Here is a 26,614-nt window from a genome sequence, read left to right on the forward strand (position 1 = left end):
GAAAGCATTTTGGAGGATCACTCCACGTGTATTCCATTTAATAATATTTGGCTGCACAGTTAAGGTCTCTCTGTGTTTGTTGCATTCTGGTATAGTCTTATATTGTTTTTTATATCAAAACAGTCTCCTGAAGTGCACATCTTTGTGATGAAGCTGAAAAACAGTCTAACCATTCTTTAGTCAACATGATACGTTAAATTAAGTTCATGAAGGTTGTTAACCATTGTAGTACGTAATCTCTAGTGCCTGATTACTATAACCACATCTGTGGTGAAAAAAGAAATACAGAATATCCCTATACCATATAAGGAGTACCTCAGATCTATAATACGTAACCTGTTTAATGGAAAGCCATATTAGGCAATGAGTGTGAAATGTTGAGGATCACAATAGTCTTATATTTCTAGGGCTTTGTTACCTTAACCTACATTCAAGGTAGTGAATTCTCCTGAGCTTTCCCTTTGAATGAGGTATCAAAGATCTTTCAAGAAATGGATAGGGTCAATATTTCAAAAGACAGCCAGAAGAGCTTGTGCTGATGGTCTACTTTCTGGCTTTGTGCTCAGAGTTCTCACTTTGAATGTGGAAACTTGGGCTGAATACCCTTTTTCTCTTCTCTTCTCTTCTCTTCTCTTCTCTTCTCTTCTCTTCTCTTCTCTTCTCTTCTCTTTTTTTTGCAGGGCTTTAAGCACAGATCTCTGAACAGGGAGACTCAGGTTCCAGTATCTAGTCCAGGTAATGTTTAATGCAAAATACTTCAGAGAGATCTGACCAGGACCTGGGAGGTCAGGAAAGGTTTCCAATCTATTGTATCCCTATGTTGTGGGGGTGGTCACTCTAGCTCCCAAAATGTTTGCGTGGTCAGCGCAAATAGGAAAAGCTTTTACAAGAAGGAGCAAGAGTACTCCCAAGCACACTGCAAAATACCCTAGAGTTAATGGTTAGAGCATTCCCAAATGTGCAGTGGGTTTCCATTCTTTCAGGAAAAAGAGGAAATTCAATGTAGATCACCTACTTGTATAAAAGAGCTGTGCTTTGTGAAAGGCTGTTCTGTTCTTTGATTTTAAAGCAGGCCTCCAAGTTTATGGATCTTGATAGAACAAAGCTGTGAGGCAGCAACTGAGCTATCAGTATTAAGACCATCAGCAGAAGCCACAATAATACATGGCTGCCATGACGTGCACTGCTACAATAGCTAAGTGACAGCCTGTAGGACTGGAACCACAATGCTCAAAACAGCTCCTTTACACTTGCATGGAGAAGTAATTTGGTTATGTAAGGCATCTTTTAAGATGACTTAGGATGTCTAAGGATGCTGAAAAAGCTACACTGGCCCTTGGTGCATTTTGCCTTATTTCTAGGCACATCTTGAACAAGCTTAGGTGCCTGGGAAAATGTATTGGTAAACATCTAAGGCACCTACAGATGTTTGAGCACTTCCAGTATTAGTTGGCAACCGAGTGGGGGAAATAACCTGAAATGGGTAGCATGTATGCTACAGATAGTATGTAAATTCTTGCAAAAACGTGTTTTACTCAGCTGTATTTTGAAATAACCTTTCATGATCCTTGAAGTGTTAGCAAGTGAATGCACATCTTCATTTGCAGCCCTGGCCCATCAAAAGCATGAAACCTTTATTTTAATTGCCTTTTGCAATCACTGCCAAAACCCATTTGCCTTCATCTCATTCCACAAACATTCCTCCACACCTTGCAGCTGTGGAACCAGCCTGGGTATTTGCTCTGTCATTAGCTGCAGAATTTCTTTGGCAATTTCTGATGAGCAACCATGCCTGAGCCACCTTTTATCTTCTGATTCCTACATTTCCTACTTGCTCCATTTTCTTTACAGCCTAGATCATGTTCTGAATAGTGTTAAAATTCAAGCTACAATTCAAGAACTCTATCATTCCTTTAGTGAGTAGGAATAACTAATCCAGTAGTCTGAGTGCAAGAACCATGACTATGTTTCTGACATATATCTTTTTCTTGGAAGATTAGAATTTCAGTTTATAGCTGCTGTATTGCTGAAAAAAAAATACATTTTTGGCACCAGCAGCATGGGAGTTGAATGTGAGAGACTGTAAAGCAGTTTCAATCCTTCCATCAGCTCAAGGCTCAGAAGTGTTAATAGTAATTAAAAACTTTTTTTCCTCAAAATACATTTCACACTTTGCACATACTGAGAAATCTCTCTCACCATGGGAACTTTCAGATCACTTGTTCTATGCAAAAACAGGTACAGTTTTCTTTTGTCAGAACAGAACAAAGACATAAGGAAGTGCAGGTTTCATTTACTCCTAGGACACTGCAGTCTTTTAAGTGCCAGTGAACTAATGAGCCTCTCAGACCTTATGTTGTTCTGGCTTGGATCGAGGCTTAATTTTTCTTAACCCTTAAGAAACTAGCTAACTCCTAGGTTGCTATTGCCATGCTCTCCCATGCCTACTTCTCCCCCAGGATATTGTTTTTATTGACCAAATTGGGGCATTATATAGTTTGGATATGAAGCTAGGTGAGAAATCTAGAAAGAGTTTCTTGGCAGTAAAATATGAGAGTATATTACAAACGTGTTGAGGAAAAAGTCAGAAAAACATCCTGGTCTGCAGGCCCTCAAAGTAGAACAGAGAAAAAATCTCTTGTCCTGTCTGAACAGAACTGTGTCTGAAGAACTAATAAGCAATTATACTATGCTTTTTGGCATATTATTTCTTGGCAAGTGAGATCTATGTTGTACCTACCACAGCCCCCCAAAAACTTTGTTACTTTCATTTCTAATCATAGAGGAAAAAGATTTCTAGGAAACAAGTTCATTGGCCAAATCTCACATTAGAAAAATCTACCTGGGCTCCAGTATATACAAAACCAAGACAATATTGAGATTACATGACAAAGGAACAAAAATTGTAAACGAATATATTCTTTTAGATTGGTATTTGAAGAACAGATTGGCATTAATGTAAACATTCTCATCTGTAATGAATTACCTCTGCAACCAAAGTGGGAAAAAAAAGGCTAATACAAAAGATTACTTATGAAGCTAATAGATCAAAGACACAGAGAGGCATCAGAAAAGCAGGACACATCTGCTGTAACTGCTTGGTCACATTCATTACTTGTCTTAAAAACTGATTTTGCTTGAGCTTTTGGGGAAGTAAGCTTAAAGATACTTACCATGCTCTGGACTATTATATACAGCCAATGGAGAAAGATAAGCTCTTCTACAGTACAATTTAGAATGTGTTATATTTTTGGATGAGATAACAGATTTGATGGATAAAGAAAATTGTACAAATATAACAGATGTCAGTAAGACTTTACTGTAACAGCACACAGCAATTCCTGTAAAAAAAAGTCAGCTATACCTGAAATATAAAATATATTTGATGGATACATAGATCTCCCAAAGTCATGGTACACTGGAATACAACATACAAGTATGATTCTAATGCTCTTCTCAGAATCTATTGTTGAAGCAATGCTATTAGTGTTATTTTCAATAATTTGGAAGTGAACATAAAATAACTGCTGCCAAAGTCTGTAGATAACAAGAAATAGCAGACTGATAACAAAAAGGACAAACAGTTCTAAAGAGGAGTCTGGATTGCTGGGCTTGCTGATAGAATAGCATGTAAGTGTGTTATTTATAGAAGCAAGAACACTGGACATACTCTTAGGTTGGAAAGAAGAGGATAGGCTTGAAAGGGAGTTTGGGATCACAGGATTTTTTTCAATTGAGTATGATCTGCTAGTATGATTTAGTGACAAGACAGTACGATCCGTCTGTGTATATGCAAGGCCATATAAAACAGAAGAAAGTGGCATTTTCATTGTATAGTAGTACATCAGTGAGAAAATCTTTGGAATACTTTATCAAGTTTGGGGACAACACTTCTGGAGGGATGTTAACAAACCAAAACTGACTCAGGAGTTTTGGCTCAAGGAACAGAAAGATTCATCCCCAAAAGAGAGGTTTTTTTGTAGTAAACAATTCTTCAGTTTCTCAGACAAAGGCATAACAAGGTCCAATTGCTGGAAGTTGAAGGTGAACAAATATGGATTATGTTTAAGGCACTGCTTTAGCAGTAAGGATAATTAACCAATGGGAGAATTAACTAGGGATGTAGTGGCTTGTTTGTCACTTATCTTTGTGTAGGTATGACAAGCTCAGTTTTATGTTACAGGCTTGATGGAGGAATCACGTGGTAAAATTATAAGGTCTACGCTTTGCAGGTCAGAGTAGATTGTCTCCTCTGCCTTAGACACTATGATTCTATTAATAAGACTTTTAAAATCGATATTGTACTTCAGGTTTCACAATATGAATATCAGGGACATTTATTATGATCCTCTGCTTTTCACCAGTTCCTTTTTGTGAAATAAGGGATATTCTAGTAAACGTTTAACTCAAATATCATTGAAATATACTGTCTCAGTTAATATTAATTCACAGTGCAAAGGAAAACCAAACCTGTTCTTACAGATGAGAGTTCATTTCCAGAAGCATAAAGAATATGGCACTTAAACGTTTTCTGTTAACTATTCTTTCAGAGCATCTGCTTCAGAAGGTTGCTGTTCTTCCAATTTCAGTTTGTTTTCTGCTGTAATTCCTAGAATTGCTTCAATATCTTGAATTGCCATCTGTAACAGATTCAAGAAATACAAGTTATTTAATGGGCATTATAATGAAATTGAGCAGCCAAAATGCACAGCTGGTAGTTCTTTTCTTCAAAAGGTAAACCAGTGATATACCAGCCAGCATGCACCAGTTAAATCTACTATTACTGTGGGACAGTCGGGGGAATTAGTAAGTATGTACAAATCTCAGGTACATAAAAAATATAACCTGATGCAGTTTGTATTTATAATTAACTAGCAGGTGTTTTATTTCACATATATAAATAATTGTTAACTCACTATGAAGAAGATTTCCCTTACAGTTTTCTTCAATGGTTGCTTTTCACTCCCTCAGATCAAAAAAAGAGGGTTTTTTTGTTTGCTTATTTATCCTGTAACATCTTGAAATTTAGTTATATCTTTTCTAAAGCTGTCATTTCACACTCTGCTTATCAGAGGAAAATATAGTCATAGCTAACACTGAAAAGAACCAGATTTAAATTATGTTATGTCACTTAAGATACAAATCTGTAACACAGTGTTTCCCTTCACTTTTAACAAAATGCTTACGGTCAAGACCTTAGAAACTTTTTCTAAAGCTAAAGGGCATATAGTTTAGCAAAAGAACTCCCTCTGGAAAGTTAAGCTATTCTCTGGAATCAGAAAGAAGCATTGTAATGCGTGCTTGTTTCAGGGCACAGGGTTGGATTCATTATTGCTTTATTGTCTCTTTTTTGCCAGCAAGGTTGTCACAAAAGAGCTAGAGTAAACGTATGCTTTCCTGGGGGAACACTGCCACTCTAAGAAGCCCCAGTGCTTTGTCTACCTCCACAGGCACCATCCTGGAGCGTCCTGTGGCACTCAGGGATGGGGGAGAGCGGGCGGATTCGAAGAGCAGAGCAAATAGGAACAAAATTGACTTGTGAAATTGATGGTGAGTTGCAAGAGGTGAAACCAATGCATTAAGTACTCAGTGGCTGCCTGTTTAAAAGAAATTAGTGTTACTAATCTAAGGAGCTATTATAAAATGAGATGTTTGTTTCTAATTTAATATTTCTATCTTGATGATGTCCCTTTAAAAATAAAACAGACAATTATGACAGAATTTTCTGAGGCAGCACCAATAGCTCCTTTGCTGCTTCCAAGGGAAAATCAGAAGCTTTGGAGTCTTAGTTTACAAATAATTTCAAGCTGAAGTATGTCTATTTTCAAAGAAAAAGTTTCAAACTATTAAATTTAACTAACAGGTTCATTGGGAGACTTACTATATTGACCTAGACACTGTAAAATACATACTGCTAACAATAAAAAGGGATGGTTTAGCACTTGTTTATGATACAGCATGAGGTATTTTCAGCCCTTGTACAGAAATTAACCAGGATCGTTAGTTAATTAACACCTCACCTTAAAATTGGTCTCGCCTTGCATATTAGGTGCTGATATTTCTTGATGGATGATGAAGAGATTGCGAGCAAAGGTCATGAGGACCCCCTGGAGATCCTCTCCGATTGTTCTGTTAATGATATCCAAACAAATGAGTTTACCAATGATTCCCTTCACATGCTTAAAAACAATCGCCCTCTCATTTGTGCCTGTCTGGTGATGGAATTTAATGAGTATTTTCAATCTCACAAGGTGGCAATCTTCAGGGAGATATGAAAGATGAGGCTCCATTTTAAGTTGTCAACAGAAAGGATTTGTGCAATAAATAATTATTATTAATCAACTTAGCAGAAGTAAGCAGTAGGTTTCAGCTATTCCAAGTAGAAGGCTACCACTGAATTAGGACAGAGACATTAGAACACTTTAAACATCTAAATTAGTTTAAAAGAACTGTTGCTTCTGCCTGCATACTCTGAAAAACACATCTGATACAGAGAAATTTCAGCAGCATCAGCATTTCTTAGACTGTTGTAGCTTACTTAGAAGTATAAACTTTATCTTTTGAGGCTTTAATTTCTCAGTGGTACATATAGACTCAATACATATTATCTTATGGAATAGACTTGTACTGAGGAAGAATGTACCTCATTTACTAACTAGCACTGACAATGAATAGATCTATAATGTAGTAAAATGCATAATAATCCATATAGATGTTTAAGCTATTTCAGTGATTTTATAACCTCAATCAAATTCTTATATCCCTGAAAATGTTTTCAAATTAAAATAATGAAATTGTGTAGGATGTGATGGAAGACAAATCTGGGATCAGAATGTGTGAATGACAGATATCACTTCTTTCTGGCAAATATATTTGACAGTATTGTAGTAATATATTATTATGTAATCAGCTACTCCACAATCAAAGTTCATGAGACCAGTCTCAGCTGGTGATCCAAGAGGTGTTGTTATGTTACATACTAGGGAGCAACTACTCATGTATTATTCTAAAGGAGTTAGAAAAAAATTTAAGTGGGATGGAATATCTCTAACTTAAAGACTCCATTTTCCAGGATACTTGGCCAACAGTTAAAGTGAAATCACACAAGCAGGGATAAGCCAATCCAAGAGTTCACTGGCTCGGAGGACAGGTCCCTTCTCTCTCCAGAGTCTCCCCATCTATCCAACTATTTATGTTGTACAATTCTCATGCTCACTATATACCCCTCTATGAGCTGATTCTTTATTAACTTCACAGAAAATTAACCTAATAAAAGTTTTCTGCTGAGTTACTGAGGTGAATGGAGGGTGTAAGTGTACCAGAGACTCTGCAAAAGGAGGGACAGGAATGAGGAGGACTTCATAGCTGGGGCTGGGGAGGGAAGGAGCTCACCTTTCAGCATCAGTGAGCTGTTAGGAGAGTTCAGCTGCTTAGGGAACACTTTCAGAAGCCTAAATCACTTTTTAAATGGCTACCCTAGATATTTCCAAATTCTTATTTAGCAATTTTATTTCAAATTTATCTTCCAGCTCTGTCATGTAAGCTGCCTACATTGTGACTGCAGGTGAGCGTAGTGTAGTATAGGAATACCTGAGCTTTAAACAAACTTGGCTCACTTAGATACTGCCAACAGCTCCACAAGAAGCCCAGTACAGGCTGATAGAACCAAAGAGCTAGAAACAATCTTTAGGGTTCATTTAGTTCATTCCCTGCGCTAGGGCAGGATCAATGCTACTTATATCAACCTTGACAGATGTTTGTCTAATCTGTTACTAAAGACTGTCAATGACAACCTCGCCAAACAATCTATTTAACGCTTCAGTTTTCTTACTGTCAGAAAATTTTCCTATGTTAAGCCTGAATTTTTCTTGCTGCAAGTGAAGTCCATTTCTTCTTCTCCTACCACCAAAGCCATGGAGAACAGATTTTTCCTTTCCTTCCTGCAGAAGCTTTTTATGTGTTTAAAGACTTAGCAGATCTCACCTCTGTCTCCTCTTTTTTTCCCATTCAGTCTTTCCTTGTAAAGTCACGTTTACTAGACCTCTCAACATTTTTATTTCCTCCCTTTGAACTCTCCAATTGGTTTGCAGCTTTTCTGGGCCCCAAATAGAGCACAGTACTTCAACTAAGGCCTTAGTAACACTGAGTAGAACTTAAGGATTACTTCCAATGTCTTGCAGGCTGTATGTTTTTACCTATGAATACAGTGCTTACTTTTTCCATAAGATCATGACATTGTTGACTTGTGGTCAGTTTGTGAGCCACTATAACTCACAGATCTTTTTCTGCAAAACTAACTGGTTGTTTTTCATCTTCATTACTACTATCCAAGTGTAATTTCTTGCACCTTGTTCCAGTTGAGCATAATTCTATTTTTCAGATCATTTCTCCAATTTGTCAAGATAATTTTGAATTCTATTCCTGTCCTCCAAAATACCTGTAATCATATCCAGCAAACCAGTAAGCTGTTTCCTTATCCAGGTCATTAATGAAATAGCATCAGCACCAAAGGAATAGCTCCAGACTGCGAGCAGACAGTTTCAGACCCTCACTCAATACACCCTATTTTGACAGCAAACTCTACGTAAATTTTCTCTGAGGAGATGTTTTCAATCAGTGTACAGTAGGTTTGTGCAGATTATGCTTTCTTAGTCTTCTTAGGGGAGATTCATATGTCTAAACTACTACTAACGTATCAAATCTGCTGCTGCTTCTCTCTGACTGCCATTGCTCACTTTGTGAAGAACAATATAAAAAGGCATTAAACACTGCCCTTTTTAGCATCATCTATGGTTATGATTTTCATACTGTTGAGTAGCAGGCAAACGGTTTCCTTTCCTTAGTTTTCCTCTTACTAACAGGACAGTTGGAAATATTTGCAGCTCTTACTGTGTATCGATCATTTTCTGTCTTGGCTTTTCTGATTTTGTGCTATACTTATCCCTTAATTTATACTACCAAGAAGCAGGGAAAAGCAGCCCGTGCTAATCTTTTTGCTCTCACAGCTAGATTGCTATTGACACTGAATCTAGCTCTTGTAAAGCTAATTGCAGTATGTCTTTAGTCTGCAGTGCAGTTAGACTTTAATCTAAGTAGATTCCTGTACTTTTTTTTTTTTTTAAACTGAAGTGCTTAAAGCCTCCCTAAAATTTTCCAAAAGACCAATCTTATGAGAGGTCATTACAGTCTTTTGAACAGTGGGTGACTGTGACTAAACTTCTTTGTTCAGTACTTGGTGTTCAGATTGTTCATTTCCTGCAAGACTTTTATTAGAACCCAAGAAAGCAAACTCGGCAGTGTCATTCTTTTCAGATCAAGTGCAAGTGTGTTCCCAGCCGCTTATCTAGCCGTGTACCTGACAGTGTATACTTACAACATTCCCAATCTGTATCGCTTCTGATCTTCATACAATATAAAAACTGTTCCCTGTTTTTCCTGTTAAATTGAAAAATAAAGTTACTTTAATTATTCCCAAACCTGATAATTGTAATAACGGATACTAAATATATTGTACAGGGACAATAAGTACATAATCATATCTAAGAAAGGCTAGTTTTGAATTGTATGTAATGGATTATTGCTCATTGTAAGTGGATTATTGCTCTAATAAATTTGTTGTAGAGAATACAATACGTTAACTTTATGTAAATACAATACACACATGTCAGAGTCTATTCAGTACCAAATACTGTGTTCCAGCACAGTAAGAGATGGTCATAAATATCTTAAAAATTATCCCTTTACTCAGTTATTTTATTGAGAGACAGGTTAACCCATAAAAGCCTTACACTCTCTTAAATTGAAAGACAGTGAAAATATGTTTAGATTTTCATCTTCTTAAACTTTATATTTTATCTTAGATATTCACTGGACATGAACTTCTGTTAACCTTCTGTTCTGATTCATCATAGGCCAGATACTGGCGACAGTTTGGTCAGCAGCAGAACTCATGGTTTGATTTTTAGATGTGCTGAGCAACAATTATCACGCAGGACTGTGAGAGGTCTCACGAACAGTGGCTGTCAGGCCACAAGGAGGATTCGCACTGGGACAACATGTAAAGCTTTGCCTTTCCCAGTGAAACTCTGTACCCTGGGATCTGCAGTCTCCTTCTGTCTGCTGTTCCGTCTTGCATAACACCATCTATACTTTTTTTACATTTCTTTCTTCTTTTTTGTAATTCTGTTCATAAGCCTCAAACACTCTCTTTCCTAGCAAAAACCGCTTTTTCATATCTTCATCCCTCTTTCTGTTCCCTATTATCACCCGACTTACTGATCTCTAAAGGTATATCTATATTATACATACAGAGATATGTGAAATGGCCATATTATGGTCATGAAAACTCCGTGCTGTCATGGTCCTGAACTCAAGCACAGCTCCTGGCTGACAGCCATAATCCTTTTTACCCGCAGAGCCTCGTGAATGAACCAGCTCGGGATAACATTCTCTCAGTGACCTCTGAGAGAGATGCTCTCACACACTCTACTGTGCAACATAAACATGTTGCAATACTTTTCATCCTTCACTGCTTCCAGTCTTAAGCCAAATCAGACAGATCTCTCAGTACTGCAGTTCAAGAGTTAGCAAAATATATCCCAGCTAAAGTAAACTGTCAGATAAATGTTACAACATTAGAATAATTTTTGTGGGGACTACTGAAGACCTCTATGCAATTTAGAGTTTGCTAATTAGCAGAATAAAATAAAGCTAATTCTGATTTATACCACTTATTTTTCTTCCAAGTCCTCTTCAACAAAACTCTAGAGCAAACACCTTGCAGTGTTCTTAGGCTAATATAACAGAACACTTAAACATTATATTATGCTAAACAGAACACTTAAACTTTACATTGTGCTAAATGGTTTCACCACATTAGAATTTACATACAAAAATTACGCAGAGTGAATATTACAGTTTCTAATCTTTCCTTTTCATACCTGGAGGTCAAATCCAACACCATGAGCTTTACACATCTGGAGGAGAACATTATAGTAGATTACTGAAAGGTTGGAGTGCCTCAGCTGACTGCTTGCTACTGCACAGCGGTTGCTTACTGGAGAAAGCTAGAGAAAACAACACAGGATTCTTCATTTTCATACCATTTTATATCAGACACTGATAATTTGCTATTTAAACAAACAGCTTTTTTGCTCAGTTGTATTCATGTAAACGTGGAGTAAGTCCATTGACTCATTTAGAGAAATTCCCATTCATAGCAATGTCTCTTGAACATAGACATTTCTATGCAGCAGGATTCTATTCTCATCTTATACTGTACATAAAACCTTAGATTATAGACAAGTACTACTGAATCACTCTTTATGAACCACATTTTGATATTTTCATAACTTCATTGGTAACTAAGTCCTGTGTGATCATTCTAAAGGGCTATGGTCAGGATACTCTAAATCCATCCTGCTACGTAGAAACATATGTTGTTCTAGAGTCAAAGCTTAGCCCTTCTCGATAGCAGAAATTCCAAGGTGGATAACTAATAGTTTTTGCCCTAGGAATAAAAGGTTTTAAACAGATTTTCTAAAGCCAAATTTTAAGTTGGTTTCTCCAAGACTGAGGATGCAACTCCTGCATTAGTGTGCATAATTTTTCCAGCAAGATTGTAAGGAGACTAGGCCCAGTGATTCCAAGGAGTTTCTAAACCACAATGTTTGTAGTTTTGCTCTGCCTAAAGGCTTGATACTGGACTGAGTACACAAATGATCCCGTGCTGCTCACCGTGGAAGAGAAGAGCACCAGGAATACAACCGTTCCAAGCCAGTCCTATGTGACAATCATTGCTGAATTAATGCCAAGGAAACATTAATTCTAACTCAGTCTTTAATAAAATGTCAGAATTGTCACAAAGTAACACTAACCATGGAAAATCTTAAATATTGTTCTTAATTAACTTAGAGTGACTAAGGTTTATATTTCTAGAAAAGCACGCAGCTGAGATTTGAGTGGGAATCTATGCAGTAATCTGACATTTGACACAGGAGCATACATACCGCATTCAGCAGTGCTGTGGAGGCTACATTCCCCTTAGTTCCCTGATAAATCTGTACTTGACTTGGAAGGGCCTAGTAATAGATCTGATGTTAGCTATGCAACTGATATCAGTGGAATTCATACTGTAGATAAAAGTCAGTACAACATTTGAGTTTGAACTCTACCAGTGCTTAGGACAAGAAAATAAAGATGTTGAGTTGAGTAGAACTGAAAAAAGATGTTGTCCTAAACTGAGGCTTTCCCATGATATTCTGTGTAATATTGGACTGTTTGTTCAAGAATGGGGATACTGCACGTTGAAGCATGTAATTTACAGTATTTTTTCTAAAATGATATTTGTTTTGACATTGACTCATTTAAGTTGACATAGCCGAAATCCTTATATAATACATCTCTGCCTGAAAATTAATCATGTTTATAATATTCTGAGAATTAATAACACCCATTGCTCAAGTCATTAACTTAAAAAAGGAGCTTCCAAAATCTGTTCTTTGCAGTAGGGGACCACAAATAAATGAATGCTTGATAAAATAATCCAAGTAGCAGTTTAACAAGCGTAAACTTGAATGTGGCTGCAATAACACAGAACTATTGTTTAAGGGTTGGCATCAGGTTGATGAGGTGCTTATTTCAGCTACAAAGCATGCATACACATGCATAATGAACTGCAGTATGAATTATTAATGTGTTGCTTATTTAGCCTCATCTGTCTAGAAGATAATGTATCCTAACTATAATGAGTGATTGGTTTTGTACATAATTACAGTAGCAGCAGTATCTAGGAAATTTGTTCTTTCAAAGAAGGATTTCTAAAAATAAAATCATCATACAAACTCAGTTGCTGCTCTATTTTATCAAAATCAAACCTACTAGGACTGAGAATATATAATAAATTAAAAGGGACAGAATCATTATTAACATCATAATTTTACACAAAGTGTTTTACTTAATCATTCACTACAGACCATGGGCTGTAAAAGCATTTGTCTCTCATTTTGTTTGTTTGTTTTTTTCTAGAGATATTTTCAGAGAGAGTACTTTTTTTGTAGTTAACTCTTAAGGAGATAAGAACCTCAGAAATACAGAAAGAAGAAAAATAGAGTGACAATTTATGTTAATTCTGACAGAATTTTAATTAAAAAAAGTTGCTACTTGATTACTTTTCATTTCTAAAACTTGTACTACTGGGACTAATCATATCTAATTTACTTCTCTCCAACCAAAAGTGGTTGCTTGACAAGAACAATAGATCAAGAGCTCATTAACCTCTAAATTATAGCTCTATGACATTTTTGGAATGGTGCAACATTCCTCCTCTACGTATGAAAACAGAGGGTTGCGAATCTTCTGTCAAAATGTGTAAAACAGCATCTGTGTTTTATATATATATTTATATATACACATGTGTGTATATATATATATATCTTTTTCATATTCTCTGACTTTTCTAGAGGACTGTAGATTTTCCTTTCTTCCTTTTTTAGAGGGACAATCTCAAGGTTGATAGGCCATATTAAGTCATGCAATAAGATTGATCTAATATAACAAATCAGCATAATAAGCAATAATCACTATACGTTAACCATGCTTCTGTGATAGTGTTTTTACAGAGATTTCAAAGCAATATACAAATATCATCTTATTTAAAATCACAACATCCTTGTGAGGCACTATTATGAACACTGTCTTAGAGTTTTCAGATTAAGGGTGAGATCCAGAAGAAGAAATAGGTGTCACAGTACTCGGTACTTCAGTACCTAACTTTGAACTGCCTGGCCACCACAACAAAACCTACAGTCTCGAGCACCTTGTCTTGGCATACAACACCCACAGAGAGCTGAGCGCTCTTGAATTCACAACATGTGACACACCAAGTGTGAAAGTATCTAAACTGGCAATAGAAAACAGTGAGATTGAGAAGGGGGCATGGATTCTTCAAGCTCTTCTCTTCTTCAGGGCTTAGTTATCTCACTCTGTGTTGCAGACAGGTGCCTTCTTCCAGTTGGGATTCATAACTCTGGACCAGAGACAGCAAGCAAGAGGGAGCCTAACGGTATACTCCTGATCAGGGAACTCACATTGGCTAGGGTGCCATAAGTTCTTCTCCCTGTTCAAATGCCTGAGTCCAAAATTAGTAGTGAAGAATTAGATGCCTCTGGTGCTACACAGAACTGAATGAACGTTCTGAGGATGAAGATTTGGGTTTAACTCAATGAGACCTGTTAGAGACATAGGTGTCCAGATCCTTCTGTGGACCTATCCCTGATTGTCTCCTCATCGGTTTTGTGCATGAAATTATAAAGCTAGGGTAGAACTTCAGTGTCCTAACTTCTAATTCCAAATCAGAGCTCATGAGCTAGAGGCTCAGATTTTTGCTTGACTGCTTTTAAGGTACTCCTACTGTCAGGGGAGTGCTTTGACCTCCTGCCTTGTTCCTGCAACATATAAATTACCACGCTTCTTACAACATGAAAACTACACAGAATGCTTATAAGTTAGTTGCTGCCATAAATCAATATTATTGAATACAAAGGCTAAATAATCAGGTACCCACAAACACCCAGAACATTTGTTTTAATTTCTAATGTGATGGTGTCTCATTTAGTTTAATAACCTCCTAAAATCTAATAGTAGCAGTTCTGTTATTCAGATCAAGACCAGTGATCAGATTTTAACTTTTGGGTAATCTGCATTAATAATTTTATTTGTAAACAAATCATTGCTTACAGTTTGCATCTCCTCATGCCGAATATGTTGGCTTTTCATTTTCTTTGAAGCAAGCGATACTTCAAAGAGGCTAGAGCGACAATCCAGATTTCCATCTGTCACATACAACATGAGCTGAGTCAAGGCCAGCTGGTCACTATAGCAAAGGTCAAGGTCTGTTGCCCACACCTAATCAAAACACAAGCAGGCACGTTAAAAAGAAGAGAAGGGTGAAATTAAAAGAACATTAAAGGAACATCTATGCCTTTATTTTCATACACGTTGGTATGCATGATTATGATTTTCTTGTGCTGGAACACCACTGGCAGCGATAAACAAATTCTAGATTGGAACAATCAAAACTTATGTAACTTTCCAAGACAATTTACCAAAGAAAACTGAAAGGCTAACAAAAAACCAGCCACCTGTACTACCAAGATTTTAGTAAGAATTAAAGAAAGTAGATAGAAGAGCTCAAAAAGCGTAAAGCCTATATCACGCTAACTATCTAAATACTAAATATCACACTTGGATTTTTCAGCTGAAGAATAATTAAAGATAAATAAAGTCAACCTTGAGTTACAAATACATATTTTGAGGTAGAAAAAAGGAAGGTCCAGAAGGCAAATCTAAACTACGAGTAAAAGGAGTACTGAATTGTGGAATCTGCATATAAAAATGGGTTGGTCATCACAGGGGCTTAGCAAAGACAATTCCCATTGAAATATATGGCCTTATCAAACAGCGGACACCTGGTCATGAAGGAAATTATGAGATTTGTGGCATAGTTCTGCTTCCACTCACACTGCGGTTTTGTGCAGTTACTTCAGTTTTACGTTCGTGTAATTACACAGAGGGGATCAGACCGTAGGGTTGCAGGGCTGCCAGCAGAACGTGTCCCACAAGCCTGGCATTTTCGCAAACTGAGCTATCACACATTGAGCTGCCCACTAGCACAGAAGCGATACGAGTGCTCACGTGGCGTTTGTAGGAGATGGTGTGCATGGGGAAGCATCCTCTGACGTAGGGGAATATTGCTATTTTACAGCTGGGGACCTCAGGCATGGGTGGTAGGTGTACTGCAGTGTGCAAGAGCAGTCTTGAGGCTGGACTTGCAGCTAAAAAATCATTGCCAGTCTTTCCTCTGGGAGCATCCTGCAGGCCAGTAAGGGGTGACACAGCAAATACCGGCTGGGGGAAAAGCTTGTGCATAGGCTAAGCCTTACAGTGCGGTCCCAGCACTCTGCCTGGGCTGTTCACTTCCACTATCCCTTCTGCCCTTGTGAGGCCCGCGTCAGGTGGAGGTGACGGACCAGGATAATTCCTAGAAGGAGACCAATTTTCCCAAGACTAAATTTGCAAGCAAACTGAACCTAAGCTGTATTCAGACTGCCAGCATGAGAAATGTGAACATGAGGAACTACATTCCTCATAATGTCTTGGGCTTCTGGGCACACTCAGCATTTGCCAGCACAGATAAATATATGCAGGCCCAGATAAAAATATATCTAGTGCCCAGATTCCCAGATATTTAAGCATGCAACCCCACTTCAGTCAGGGAGAGAGAAATCACCTCCGGGGTTTGGATCCAGAGATACCAAACTGCCAAAGCAGGAACTTCAACATAGGACTGCTGAAACTACAGCTACTACCCTAAGCACTGGCACATCCATCCTGCCTGCAGACCTTAACCACATTAATAAGTGTATTGCAATGAGCCTATGGAGTCCTGCAAGTCCAGTACTAACAAGAGCAACAGATTATCAGTTCAAGAACCTGCAGGGTAACTGGCACTTCATGGGTTTGGCTTTTAGCAGGCCCATCACGTGGGCCGTTGCAGCAGTTCCTAGAAGCGCAGTGCCTGGGTCAATGCAAAGCCTCCTGCGGCTTTGCTGAGCGTGGAGCGAGGCAGCCAAGGAGCCACTTGCAGGACACTTGCATCTGCACCCCTTTGGGCTTAGCCAGAGTTCATGGGAGGCCAGGCGGAAGGGAAGCTCTCCCCACCCATGTGCAGGACATCATAAAAGCCTCACATAAACCTCCAGAGGGTTTCAAAGCATTAAAGCCCCTAAGAGTCATGCAAGACTTAGGGGACCCATGTCCAGGGTGTAGCAGAAGGAAGTTCCATGGATTGCGTCTATGAGGCTCCTCTGGCCCCAAAAGCCTCAGTGTGGTTTTACCCATGAGTTTTTCCAATTTAAAAAATGCCTGTGCCTACTACACCAATGAGAAATGTTAACGCACACAAATATCTGCCCTACAGTGGACCCTTTAAAACAAATCTAGCAGTGAATGACTTGAATAAGCCTTTGAATAGTAAATGGCGTCATTATAAGGATATTAAGAGGTCAGGCAGTCAAGGCCTCTTGGTAAACTGGAGTTAATTTCTGAATCATATTCACACAGTAATACCCTTTTTATAATGGTGAATAAATCACATCAGTAACAGTTGTTAATAACTAACTGCCAAGTATCTGTTGCTGTATTAAATATCCTATTTGTCAACTTAAATATTTCCTGCCGCATGGTATAAAATGCAAATCTGATGCTAATGGCTGGCTTTACTTAGTAATAGGGGAACTTTCTCCAATTACAATGCTTAATTTTCTTCAATAATTTATTCTTTATCATCATTTCTGCAAGACAGAAAGGAACTTCCATATGCACTCGTACTTTTTCAGTACGCACTAACCTTTTCAATGAGCTAAATAGTAATTATAACAATATATGCTGTAAAAGTGTTACATTCCTTTCCATAAATATTACCAAATCAATAACACCCAATGTGCCTTGAATCTGGTTTGAATGGGGTTTTAGAATCTCAGTTAAAGCTTTGCCCCCACCCCCCAAAACAGACGGCCAGGTTACGTGACTGCTGAAAACCTGAAGTTCATTTGTTCAGATACGACTCAATGGATATCCAGGGACTGTTCGTTAGCTCAGACAAAATGAACTGGTAGCTTTTAATCGAGACCCTGATGCTACATCTGCATTGCGCTAAACAAAGTCCGTACGGGCGCTTTCTGGAGGTTTTGCTGATGGGTGAACAGAGGGGTGGGAGGCAAGTTAGGGTGGAGGTGGAGATGGACCACAAAATGGCTGAGTGGAAAAAGGCAGAGAAGCTCAGCAAAGATACCGTTGTGACCCCAGAGCATCCAAACTATGGATAAATACAAGGCCTGTGTTCTGGCAATGCATAAAGAACGAGTTGGACATTTAACAGCAGACAAAGCATGAAAAATGCAGCCTGGCAAACATAAAGAGTCATTAGTACAAGCCAAATTTATTACACTGTGGTAGAGACTCAGAGAAGCCATGCGGAACGTGGGACAGTGCATGTGTTTTGCAGGAAGCTATTCAACAAATCCCACTTGGTCCGTAACTAAAATTAAAGTACATGCAAGTGATGTTGTTTTAATTTCAGATCTAGAGAAGAGACCCATCAGTTACTTGTGTGATGCGTCTCACATGATCCGAACAAAAACCCAGCACGCTAACCTGGCTCTAGCAGCCCCCTGGCACCTTCCCAGCCACCGCTCCGTGAGAAGGCGAGAAGCACTGCAGGGTCCCCAGTGCCCCAGAGGCCAGCTCCGGCCTCCTCCTCCGCTCAAGGGAGGGGCTGTAACACAGGCGAGAGAAGAAAAAGCTTCTAGCAGGGCAAGTTTCATGCTGGAAACCATAAAAATGGCCAAATACTAGCTTGAAGAGTTTCTGTTTACTTTCAGGGTGCATCACCTAGTTGGATTGGTCGTGGCTTCATCATTTCCGACCGACTTTACCCTCACACTGTTACCTGCAAAATTAATGGCTTGGATCAACAGGGCGGACTCAGCCTTACTGGGTAATAAGGGAAGGTGCCTGTCACCTCCCCTGCCTGCTCCTCTCTTTAACCATTGTACAAAAGACACTTCTAAATACCTACTTAAGCTTCTGGTACAGTTCCACTCTATATAGGTAAAGTCATCATATTTTTAGCTTTTTTAAATATAGGGTGTAGCTCTCAGCAGCACCGAGCACAAGGGGGAGGAAGGCAAACATGGCTGCAAGCCACCTGTCCACCTCCTTTAATTCGAGGCCGGAGCCTGAGGCTGAACCACCCTGATTGCAAGTTAAAGCATCCAAATGGTCATTAATGTATGCCAGCTGGGATCACCCCTAAGGACTGTTTTGCTGGCTCAGGATTGTCAGAGAACGCTCTATTGTAGCCATGTCCCTTTCTGCCCTGGTTATGTCCCAGAACATCCCTAATGTGGGGAGAAAGGAAGAAGGATCAGATGGCATAAGAGTCCAGCTTTACCCTAGCAGGGGATTCCCTTTTGCCATTGAAATCCAGCAGCGCCCTTTAATTCCCCTTTGTACTGCTATAGAAACAGGAGAGACACAAGGCATAGGCCATGGGTCTAACTTTATTTTCATGGGATTGATAGCAGTATTCCCCCCCCCCCCCCATTTTATTAGTTCAAATCCAAGCCAGATCATTAGTAACTAGCAGATTGGATTCTTCAATGGATTTGGAAGTGCCATACCAGTTCCTAAAGGCTGTAAGTGCACTTTGGAAAACTACAGCAATTATTAAGAGGCAACGTTTTTGTTAGTCTCAAAAGCAAGGATGAAAGTTCGGTATGCCTGAGTCTCACTGGTGAAGCAGTGTGAAGACAACAGCCATGCAGCTGCTTATACGGTTCTTGTTCTGGAACTAGGCAGTGGACATCTGTTTGCTAGCTCTATCAGTCTGGCACCTTTCACCAATAATATATCAATATATATTCCCAAATGGAAAGCGGTAGCTCATTAAATTATACTAAGCACATGTTGACCATATTGAAGTTAGCAGGTGTCCCTTGAGTGTAATGACCTAAAATTAATTGTAATAAACAATGAAAAAGCACCAGAATCCTTCGTATCTGTGTCTAAAGAATTCTAATGAGGTGAACTCCATAGTTGATGACTTCTCATTTTCTGCAAAGAAGTTATCAGGCTCATGCCAAGAACATACTTCCACTGTTTTGAAAGTGCTCTTTTGCATGCAGAGCAGTGAGTTAAATCAGTATGGCTAGAGCTGCCGTCAGCAGTTGGTATGGAGAAGAACAGGAACTAAGAAAAACATCTAACATTAGAGCAAGAGCATGGAACGGAGGGCATCTGCACCCTGTTTTTCAAGGTAGATCTATGCATCTCATGTCTATAACCAATCTGGGGAATATAATTTAGATATACCTATTGCGCTCTCTTCCACTCTCTGCCGTATGTGAAATGCCAGAGCACAGGAGGCGCTGAGCTTTGCTCTCTTTCCAGTCCTGCAGTCCCGATGTGGCTGGCCAGGCTTTATGAAGCATAATGCTGGGTGCAAGCAAAAAGGCAGGGCCGGAGAAAAGGGGTATGGGGGAGAGGAGAACAACAGTCTGCTGTTAACGGAGGCGGCACACTCACCCCAAGTGGAGATATGACTTTTCGACTGAAGAGTCAGTGAGACAGTTTCAGTGAAACCACTAGTGGCAGGATAAAAGCTCTGCAAGCCCGATGGGCTTGTGAAGGGCGAAGGAGACCTTCACAGAGCCGATTCCCCAGGCAGCTCCTGGCAGCTCCAAGGCCCGCAGCGCTGCGCGAGGAGGAAGGAGCGCCACTTACAGAGCCTCCAGCACTGCTCCCCACCACCGCTGGGATCTGACTGAAGGCTTCACCCACGTGTTCATTGGTTCCCTCCACATTTTGTAGCACTAGATTGAATATGGCAAATAAAAGGGCACTCATCATTCTTGCCACCATCACATATAACTAGGAGAAAGAGGCAGGGCAGGCTCCCTCTGTTAATGCCTTTGAAAACAGTGAAATGTAGAAACAGTTCAAACAGATACAAAAATGTCAGCGAGGGGGGAAGTAAGACTGAAATTACATGAGCTCTAAAGAAAAGATACACAGCATCAGATAAAAGAAGTGAAGAACAGGTCTTGAGATAGTTTTCAGCATTGCCTAGCGCTAGAGCTGAGCAAGGAAGGCCACTTTCCAGCATGGCTTCAGTTTCTGAGGGAGGGGATCTCCCCAGCTCGGCACTGGCAGAACTGTAAACCAAGCAGCACGTGACACTTCTATCCGGCAGACTTCAACCACAAAACCTAGACGTAGGACCCGAGCCTACTGAAGTCAATTATAGGCTTTTCACTTTGTCTCGGGACATAGAATTGTAGCTGTTCCTGCACTCTGTGGGGAGAACTAAAATGCATGAAAACATTTCTCAGGTCTAATATAATAATGCTAATTTAACTGAGACAGGCAGTAAAGCCTTCGGGAACTGAGATGTCCTCTTCCACTGTGAAGAGCACTGTGAGAAACATCAACCCAACGCCGCCTCTGTGGCCTGTGCTCTCTACAACAGCCTAGCAGGTCCACAGGGCTCCATGCACAGGCAGACAAAAGGGGGAGCAGATCTACTTGTTATTTTAGTTAATGCCTTAGCAATAAAAAAGTGGATCCTCAGTGACAAATGCACATCGGTCGCCTGCTCGTACAAGGCATACCTGTGGCACACTGATGTGACACTCTACATGTTACACTGCTGCATACGTTTGCTACTGCAAGTTAAAAAGGGAGTTATTTAAAAGCTACAGCTTTGGCTCCGCTCTAAAGAGAGTCAGAGTGTCCTACTAGTTTGGTTACTGCACTAGTTTTAAAGTTATAAAAACACTAATATTAAAAACAGGTGATGGGCTGTTGTTCTCAGCAGCCTAGAAAGTTCGTTTAAGTTCAGCTGTCTAATACCATCTATTGGATTGCAACATGTTTTCCTTTAAAGTAATAGCAAATGAGTGTCAAAGCTTCTAAATGCCTTGAAAACCTAAGCAGTGGGGGGGTTTTGTTTATTATATGAATATATTTCCATAGTTTATAAGCAATGTCTGTGGAGATCAGGCAGTTAATAACCAGCTGAGGTATTGTCTCCTCCAGGAAACCAGGAGCTGATAGAAGAAGGCCTGTGCAAAGGTCACGTTTAAATAAAGATAAAAGACTGACACAATCATACAAATTAACAAATATCTAATGCTTGAGTCCATCCTCGTTTTCTTAGGATATACAATAAGGGCATCTATGCATTTAATGTCATGTCCTGATTGGATTGCATGGCAGATTAACATAACACAAGCACATTTAACTTGAGATTTCAGGACTTTCTCAGGACTCTCACAAGCTAAATATTGCCGGAAATATTCTCTCCCATAAATGCAATTTCCACAGATAGCAGCGGAGCATTTGTGTTCAGAAATTAAAGTGGAGCAAAGCTCACTGTGAAGTCTAGAACCAACACTAGATTTTCAGACAAATGAAAGTTCAAAGATAATCATATCTGGATTTTTATACTGACTTATGGTTAAAAACAAAGAGGCAGTTTTCAGTGTTGGGCTGTAGTTAAGACTTTAGACATTCACGACACTGGTTTTAGATTAAGCTAAGAAAAGCACAGATTTGGATTTTCAGAATCCCACCACTGGAAAACAGTAGTCAGAAATACATCCCACAAGACTTACTGGCTGTTTGTCCGAGGAAATACAGTGAAGTCGGGAATTACTTGCCTTTTATACAGACTGCCGAGAGCTGCCAGGAGAGGCTTTCCTTTGGCATGCACAGCCTAAGAGCCTGCACTTCATGATAAAGACATCTCAAGTGAATAAAGTCACAATTATAGTGTAATTCTTTACAGCTACCATAAAAATGCTTCAGCTTTAAAACATAAACTTGAGACGGGAAGGAAACATAAATTCTTAAACAGTTACTAAATTATAGCTTTTCTTTCTCCCGTTTAATTGTTTTATCTGCATCTAGTATTGATGTCTGCATTATTGTAAAGAGCACACCTGCTATTTTTAAAGAAGTAGTTGAATGGCACTGTAAAAACGTCAATTAGTAAAATATTAATGCAACTTGGGTTTTGAGAAGGGAGCTTCTTTTATTACTTTTAAAATTCGCAGTGGAATTGATGATTTTAGCGGCGGTCGCACGCAGGCTCTTATCAGGCTGCCATCTAGCGGCTCTTCGCGAGAAAGCCCAGCGCTGCCCTTGAAACTCCACGAATCCTGCCCTGCTCGGTGTGAGATCGGAACAGGGTTAAAGGAAGAGCTGTGGCTCCTCTTTGGAAATAACACCCAGAAAATGCTACGTTCTGCTAGAAAGCGGCTGGAGGAAATTTAGCCTGCACGTGTGAACGCAGAAGAACGCATCCCACCGAAGGCACCCTCCAAGCATTAGCTACGGCACGGCCCCAGCGCTGCCCGAGGGGCTTCGGCGGTGCCCCCGGCCTCCGCTCCGGTCCGGCATGGCCGCGGCTGCCTGGTACCCTGCAGCACCCTTCCACGCCAGGACTAGCTGGGCAAGAACAGGAGCCAGATACCTGCCTAAATCCTCCCACCTCTCTAATTCTCCTTTCCGTGTATTTCGCCTTATCTTTTCCTCTCCATCCAAGCGGAACAGTTTGGACCGGTTGCACACGCGCATGCAATCAGGTACACGCAATTTAGAGCCTAATTTAGCACATTGCAATGAGGCTCAAAGACTATGGCGCAACTTAGAAATCAGCTAAGCCAAAGCTAGGCGACTCCTTTGAAAGGGAACCCTCTTCCAGCAGCGCTCCAGTGCGGCAGGAGGGAAGAAACGCTACTCGCGTGATCGCCTTGCCCTGAGCACCCCACCACTACTCTGGGCACTTTCATCTTTAAGAGAATCCCACGAATTCTTTTCACACGATTGCGTTGGGGTCAGCTCTGCTTTGTAATGCTCTCTCTGTAATTCTCTTTTACGGTCATTCAGCAAGGTATTATTCCCTTCTTCCCTGATAAACAACTTAACCCGGCCTTTTCTCACTATTGCTGTGAAAGGTGCGGGGACATGTAATCTATCAGGCCGATGAAAAAGGTGACTTATGGCCCTGCTTCTCCAAATTATCTGCCTACAAATCTATGCATGTAAATAACTTTACACATTCAAACAGTCCTACTCAATTAAATGGCCTTATTTAGGTGCAACTACTTGACAGTTTGGGGTCTGAGAAGCATCCAGTCAATACCGTGCAAGACTCTAGTTAGAAGGGTCAAGGCCTTGCTCTTAAAGATCAGGCTTGGAAAATAGACTGGAAATCAGCAGTGATCCAGTCTAAGTTGTGCACTTAATTTTTCTACTCCACATTTTTTCACCAAAATATTGAAAATGGCAGGGCTCCATCTCCCTTTCCCTAGGGAGGAAATCGTAGATACTTGTAACCGGGATAGAAACAGATTCCTGAGGCAAATGGAGAACAGTGCCCACAGCTTTTGGTGCCCACCCACGACATCCAGGCCTGGCACGCACAGCCGGAACGCGCAGTTACACCGGCCCGCTCGCTCGCAGGCCACGCTCCGGGAGCACACGGAGGAGCCGTGCAGCTGGCAGGAGGCTCTGCCTGGCCACCTTCCTCCGTAACCCAAGGCTGCGAGTCCCCCTCGCACTTAATCATACAAAAACGTGAACAAGAAAATGCAAGATCAAGCACAAAAAGTACAACGTGCAGCTGGCCGCTACGCTGCAGGACTGAGGAAGGCAAGCAGAGACAAGCAGACTCCCTGGCAGGAGTTAGATCCTCCTATGGACCTACCCTCAATGCTGTTGGTCGGCAAGCCGCAACCTCCTCCAGTTATATCACAATTTAAGGAAGAGCTATAGTTACATGAAGAACGATAGAAACTGTAGATATCTCTGTATGTTGCAGATCACATCACCGGTGCTGAAGAATAGGATCATTTCAGAGCAACCTCTAAGGCAGGGCAGGATCCCTGAAAGCAGGGGAGAGGTGGCTCCACAGAGGTCCTGGAGATCTCTCTGCTGGGACTGAGGAGATAAGTACAACCAGTTGGCGAAGCAAGTATTTCTACGAGACTTGAAACTGCCAGTGGTAACAGCAGCCAGTGAACCTCTTATCTGAAAGGTTACAGCATCATCCAGCTCCTCAGGGCCCGAGGACAACATCCCTTTTCCTGTTCTCTTTCGGTCAGCGTAGAGTCCAAGGACTGCAAGGGAGTGAGGATGCCGCTGTGCCCGTGACGGCGCTTCCAGTGCAAGCTGGGGAGGAACGGGGAAATGCTCCCACCTCCCTTTGCTCACCACTCGCCACTGGCGCGGCGGGCTCGTGTGCTCCCGTAAAGGACCTCAGGGAAGCTCTGTAGTGACCCAGAGCTTCCTTTCTCATTTCTCCGTTCATTCTGGCTTTCCCACTGAATCATCTGTTTGATAGATGCACTGTTATTTATCCATCATGCAGTTTCCTTGCTATTACGCTCCAGAGGAACACAACAATACAGCAGACCACGAGTGCTGAAGGAAAATACTTGCTAATGGTAACAATCTTAAATATATAAGAAATACATCATTGTTACTATCAAATTTAATTTGATGTTTACAAGCACGACATAGATTTTTAAAGGCTTTTTAAAGTATTTAAATACTCTTAGACTGCACTGGTTACAGATGTTCAATGATATATTTAATTTTTAGCTTTACTGAAAATATCATATTTTCAGTTGATATTTTCAATAAAATATAGCTTTGAAAGGATGCCTAAGTATACTGTACTTCCAGGAAATTTACTTGAACCTTTCAGCTACTGCATTAAAATGGGCACTTCTGAAATTAGTGAGCGAATGTTTGGAGAGTCTAATAAGATTTCTTGTTTGCCAAAAAATAGGCTTTCAGAAGCACAATCTTTTGTATAACCTCTCTCACAAGACAGATGGCATCATTAATTGGCTCTATATCTAGTTAAATTTCAAAAACAGTGTTTAAATACTGTTAAAGTTGTGGTACATGCTGACAAATGTAGGAAATATTAAGGTAGAATCAAATGGAAACAAGGGAAGAAAACCAAGAGAGAGCAGACAGGAGCAGTGAGAGACCACGGGAAACACTGATTGATTTAATACGTCCTTGTTCATGCCAGGAAATGTCACAACCTTAATAACCTAGGAAGCGTTTCTGTGTTTGGGTGACCTCCCGGCTCCACTGAAGCAACCAGCAAAACTCCCGCTGACCTCGGGGGCGGGAATGTCACCCCTTCATCTTTTTAAAGCAACTTCTCATGGAAGTTATCCAACAGGGCTAATTACGTCCCCTGTGTAAATACGTTTGGGGAGTCAAACGTAACTGCGATCCACATTTCAGTGTTAGCGAATTCTGATTCTCTGGTTTACCACGGTCACCCTACAGTGGTATCAGTTACCAAAAGCTTGGTTTTAAGCCTTCTCTGTGCTTAAAACGGAATATAATTATCATAGCACTGCCAAAGAGCCTGCCTTTGCCAATAGCTACCATATGCTAACTCCTGGGTTTGAAATACAAGCCCTGTATTTAAAGCCTTTTCTCGCACCATCCAAGCTGTGATTTTCAAAGATGCCTATGAGAAACAGCACCCCAAATGGATTTGCGTGCGTACAGCCATTCCGTCCTGGAAAGCTCCAGCCATACCGCACGGCTTATCCGAGTAAACAGAGACGTGCTCCCATTTACAGCTGCACTTTTTAAACCCTGAGGGTCCTAACTGAAGACTGGAGAAGACAGCAGACCTGCTCAGATAACCAGGCGATATTGCATGATCAGTGTCCAAAGAGCTAAAGGACAAAGAGGCACAGGGGAAAGTCAAGAAATAATTGAAGCTTGGTGCTGAGATTTTGAATTAGCATCTGCCTGAAAATGCTAATTCCGAATATGCATGGTTGTACTCAGTAAGCTGAAAAACATTATCCATCACTAACAATAAGGATTTTACTTTCTTCAAAAATTGTTTCATATTCTTTAGTCTTCAAATACAAGGCTGCTGCCAGAACACTGAAAGCTCAATGTCTTTTCATCCAGGTGAGATTTTTTTTTTTTTTCTCTATCCTGGCAT

The 26,614-nt window shown here is 40.3% G+C and overlaps 1 protein-coding gene across 1 annotated transcript in view; it reads right to left on the minus strand.

Moving 5' to 3' along the window:
* Positions 1-2,994: 2,994 nt before the first annotated feature.
* IQCH (IQ motif containing H) overlaps positions 2,995-26,614 on the minus strand; it is a 77,645-nt gene continuing 54,025 nt past the window's right edge. Inside the window, exons 17-21 of the mRNA XM_067305783.1 lie at positions 14,737-14,904; positions 10,941-11,066; positions 9,374-9,435; positions 6,021-6,129; positions 2,995-4,640 (exon numbers count right to left, since the gene is read on the minus strand). Coding sequence (XP_067161884.1) covers positions 4,539-4,640; positions 6,021-6,129; positions 9,374-9,435; positions 10,941-11,066; positions 14,737-14,904 — 567 coding nt within the window. The 3' untranslated portion in view covers positions 2,995-4,538. The remainder of the gene's footprint in view (positions 4,641-6,020; positions 6,130-9,373; positions 9,436-10,940; positions 11,067-14,736; positions 14,905-26,614) is intronic.

Source organism: Apteryx mantelli, chromosome 15, assembly GCF_036417845.1.
Source record: "Apteryx mantelli isolate bAptMan1 chromosome 15, bAptMan1.hap1, whole genome shotgun sequence".
Classification (NCBI taxonomy): Eukaryota; Metazoa; Chordata; class Aves; order Apterygiformes; family Apterygidae; genus Apteryx; species Apteryx mantelli.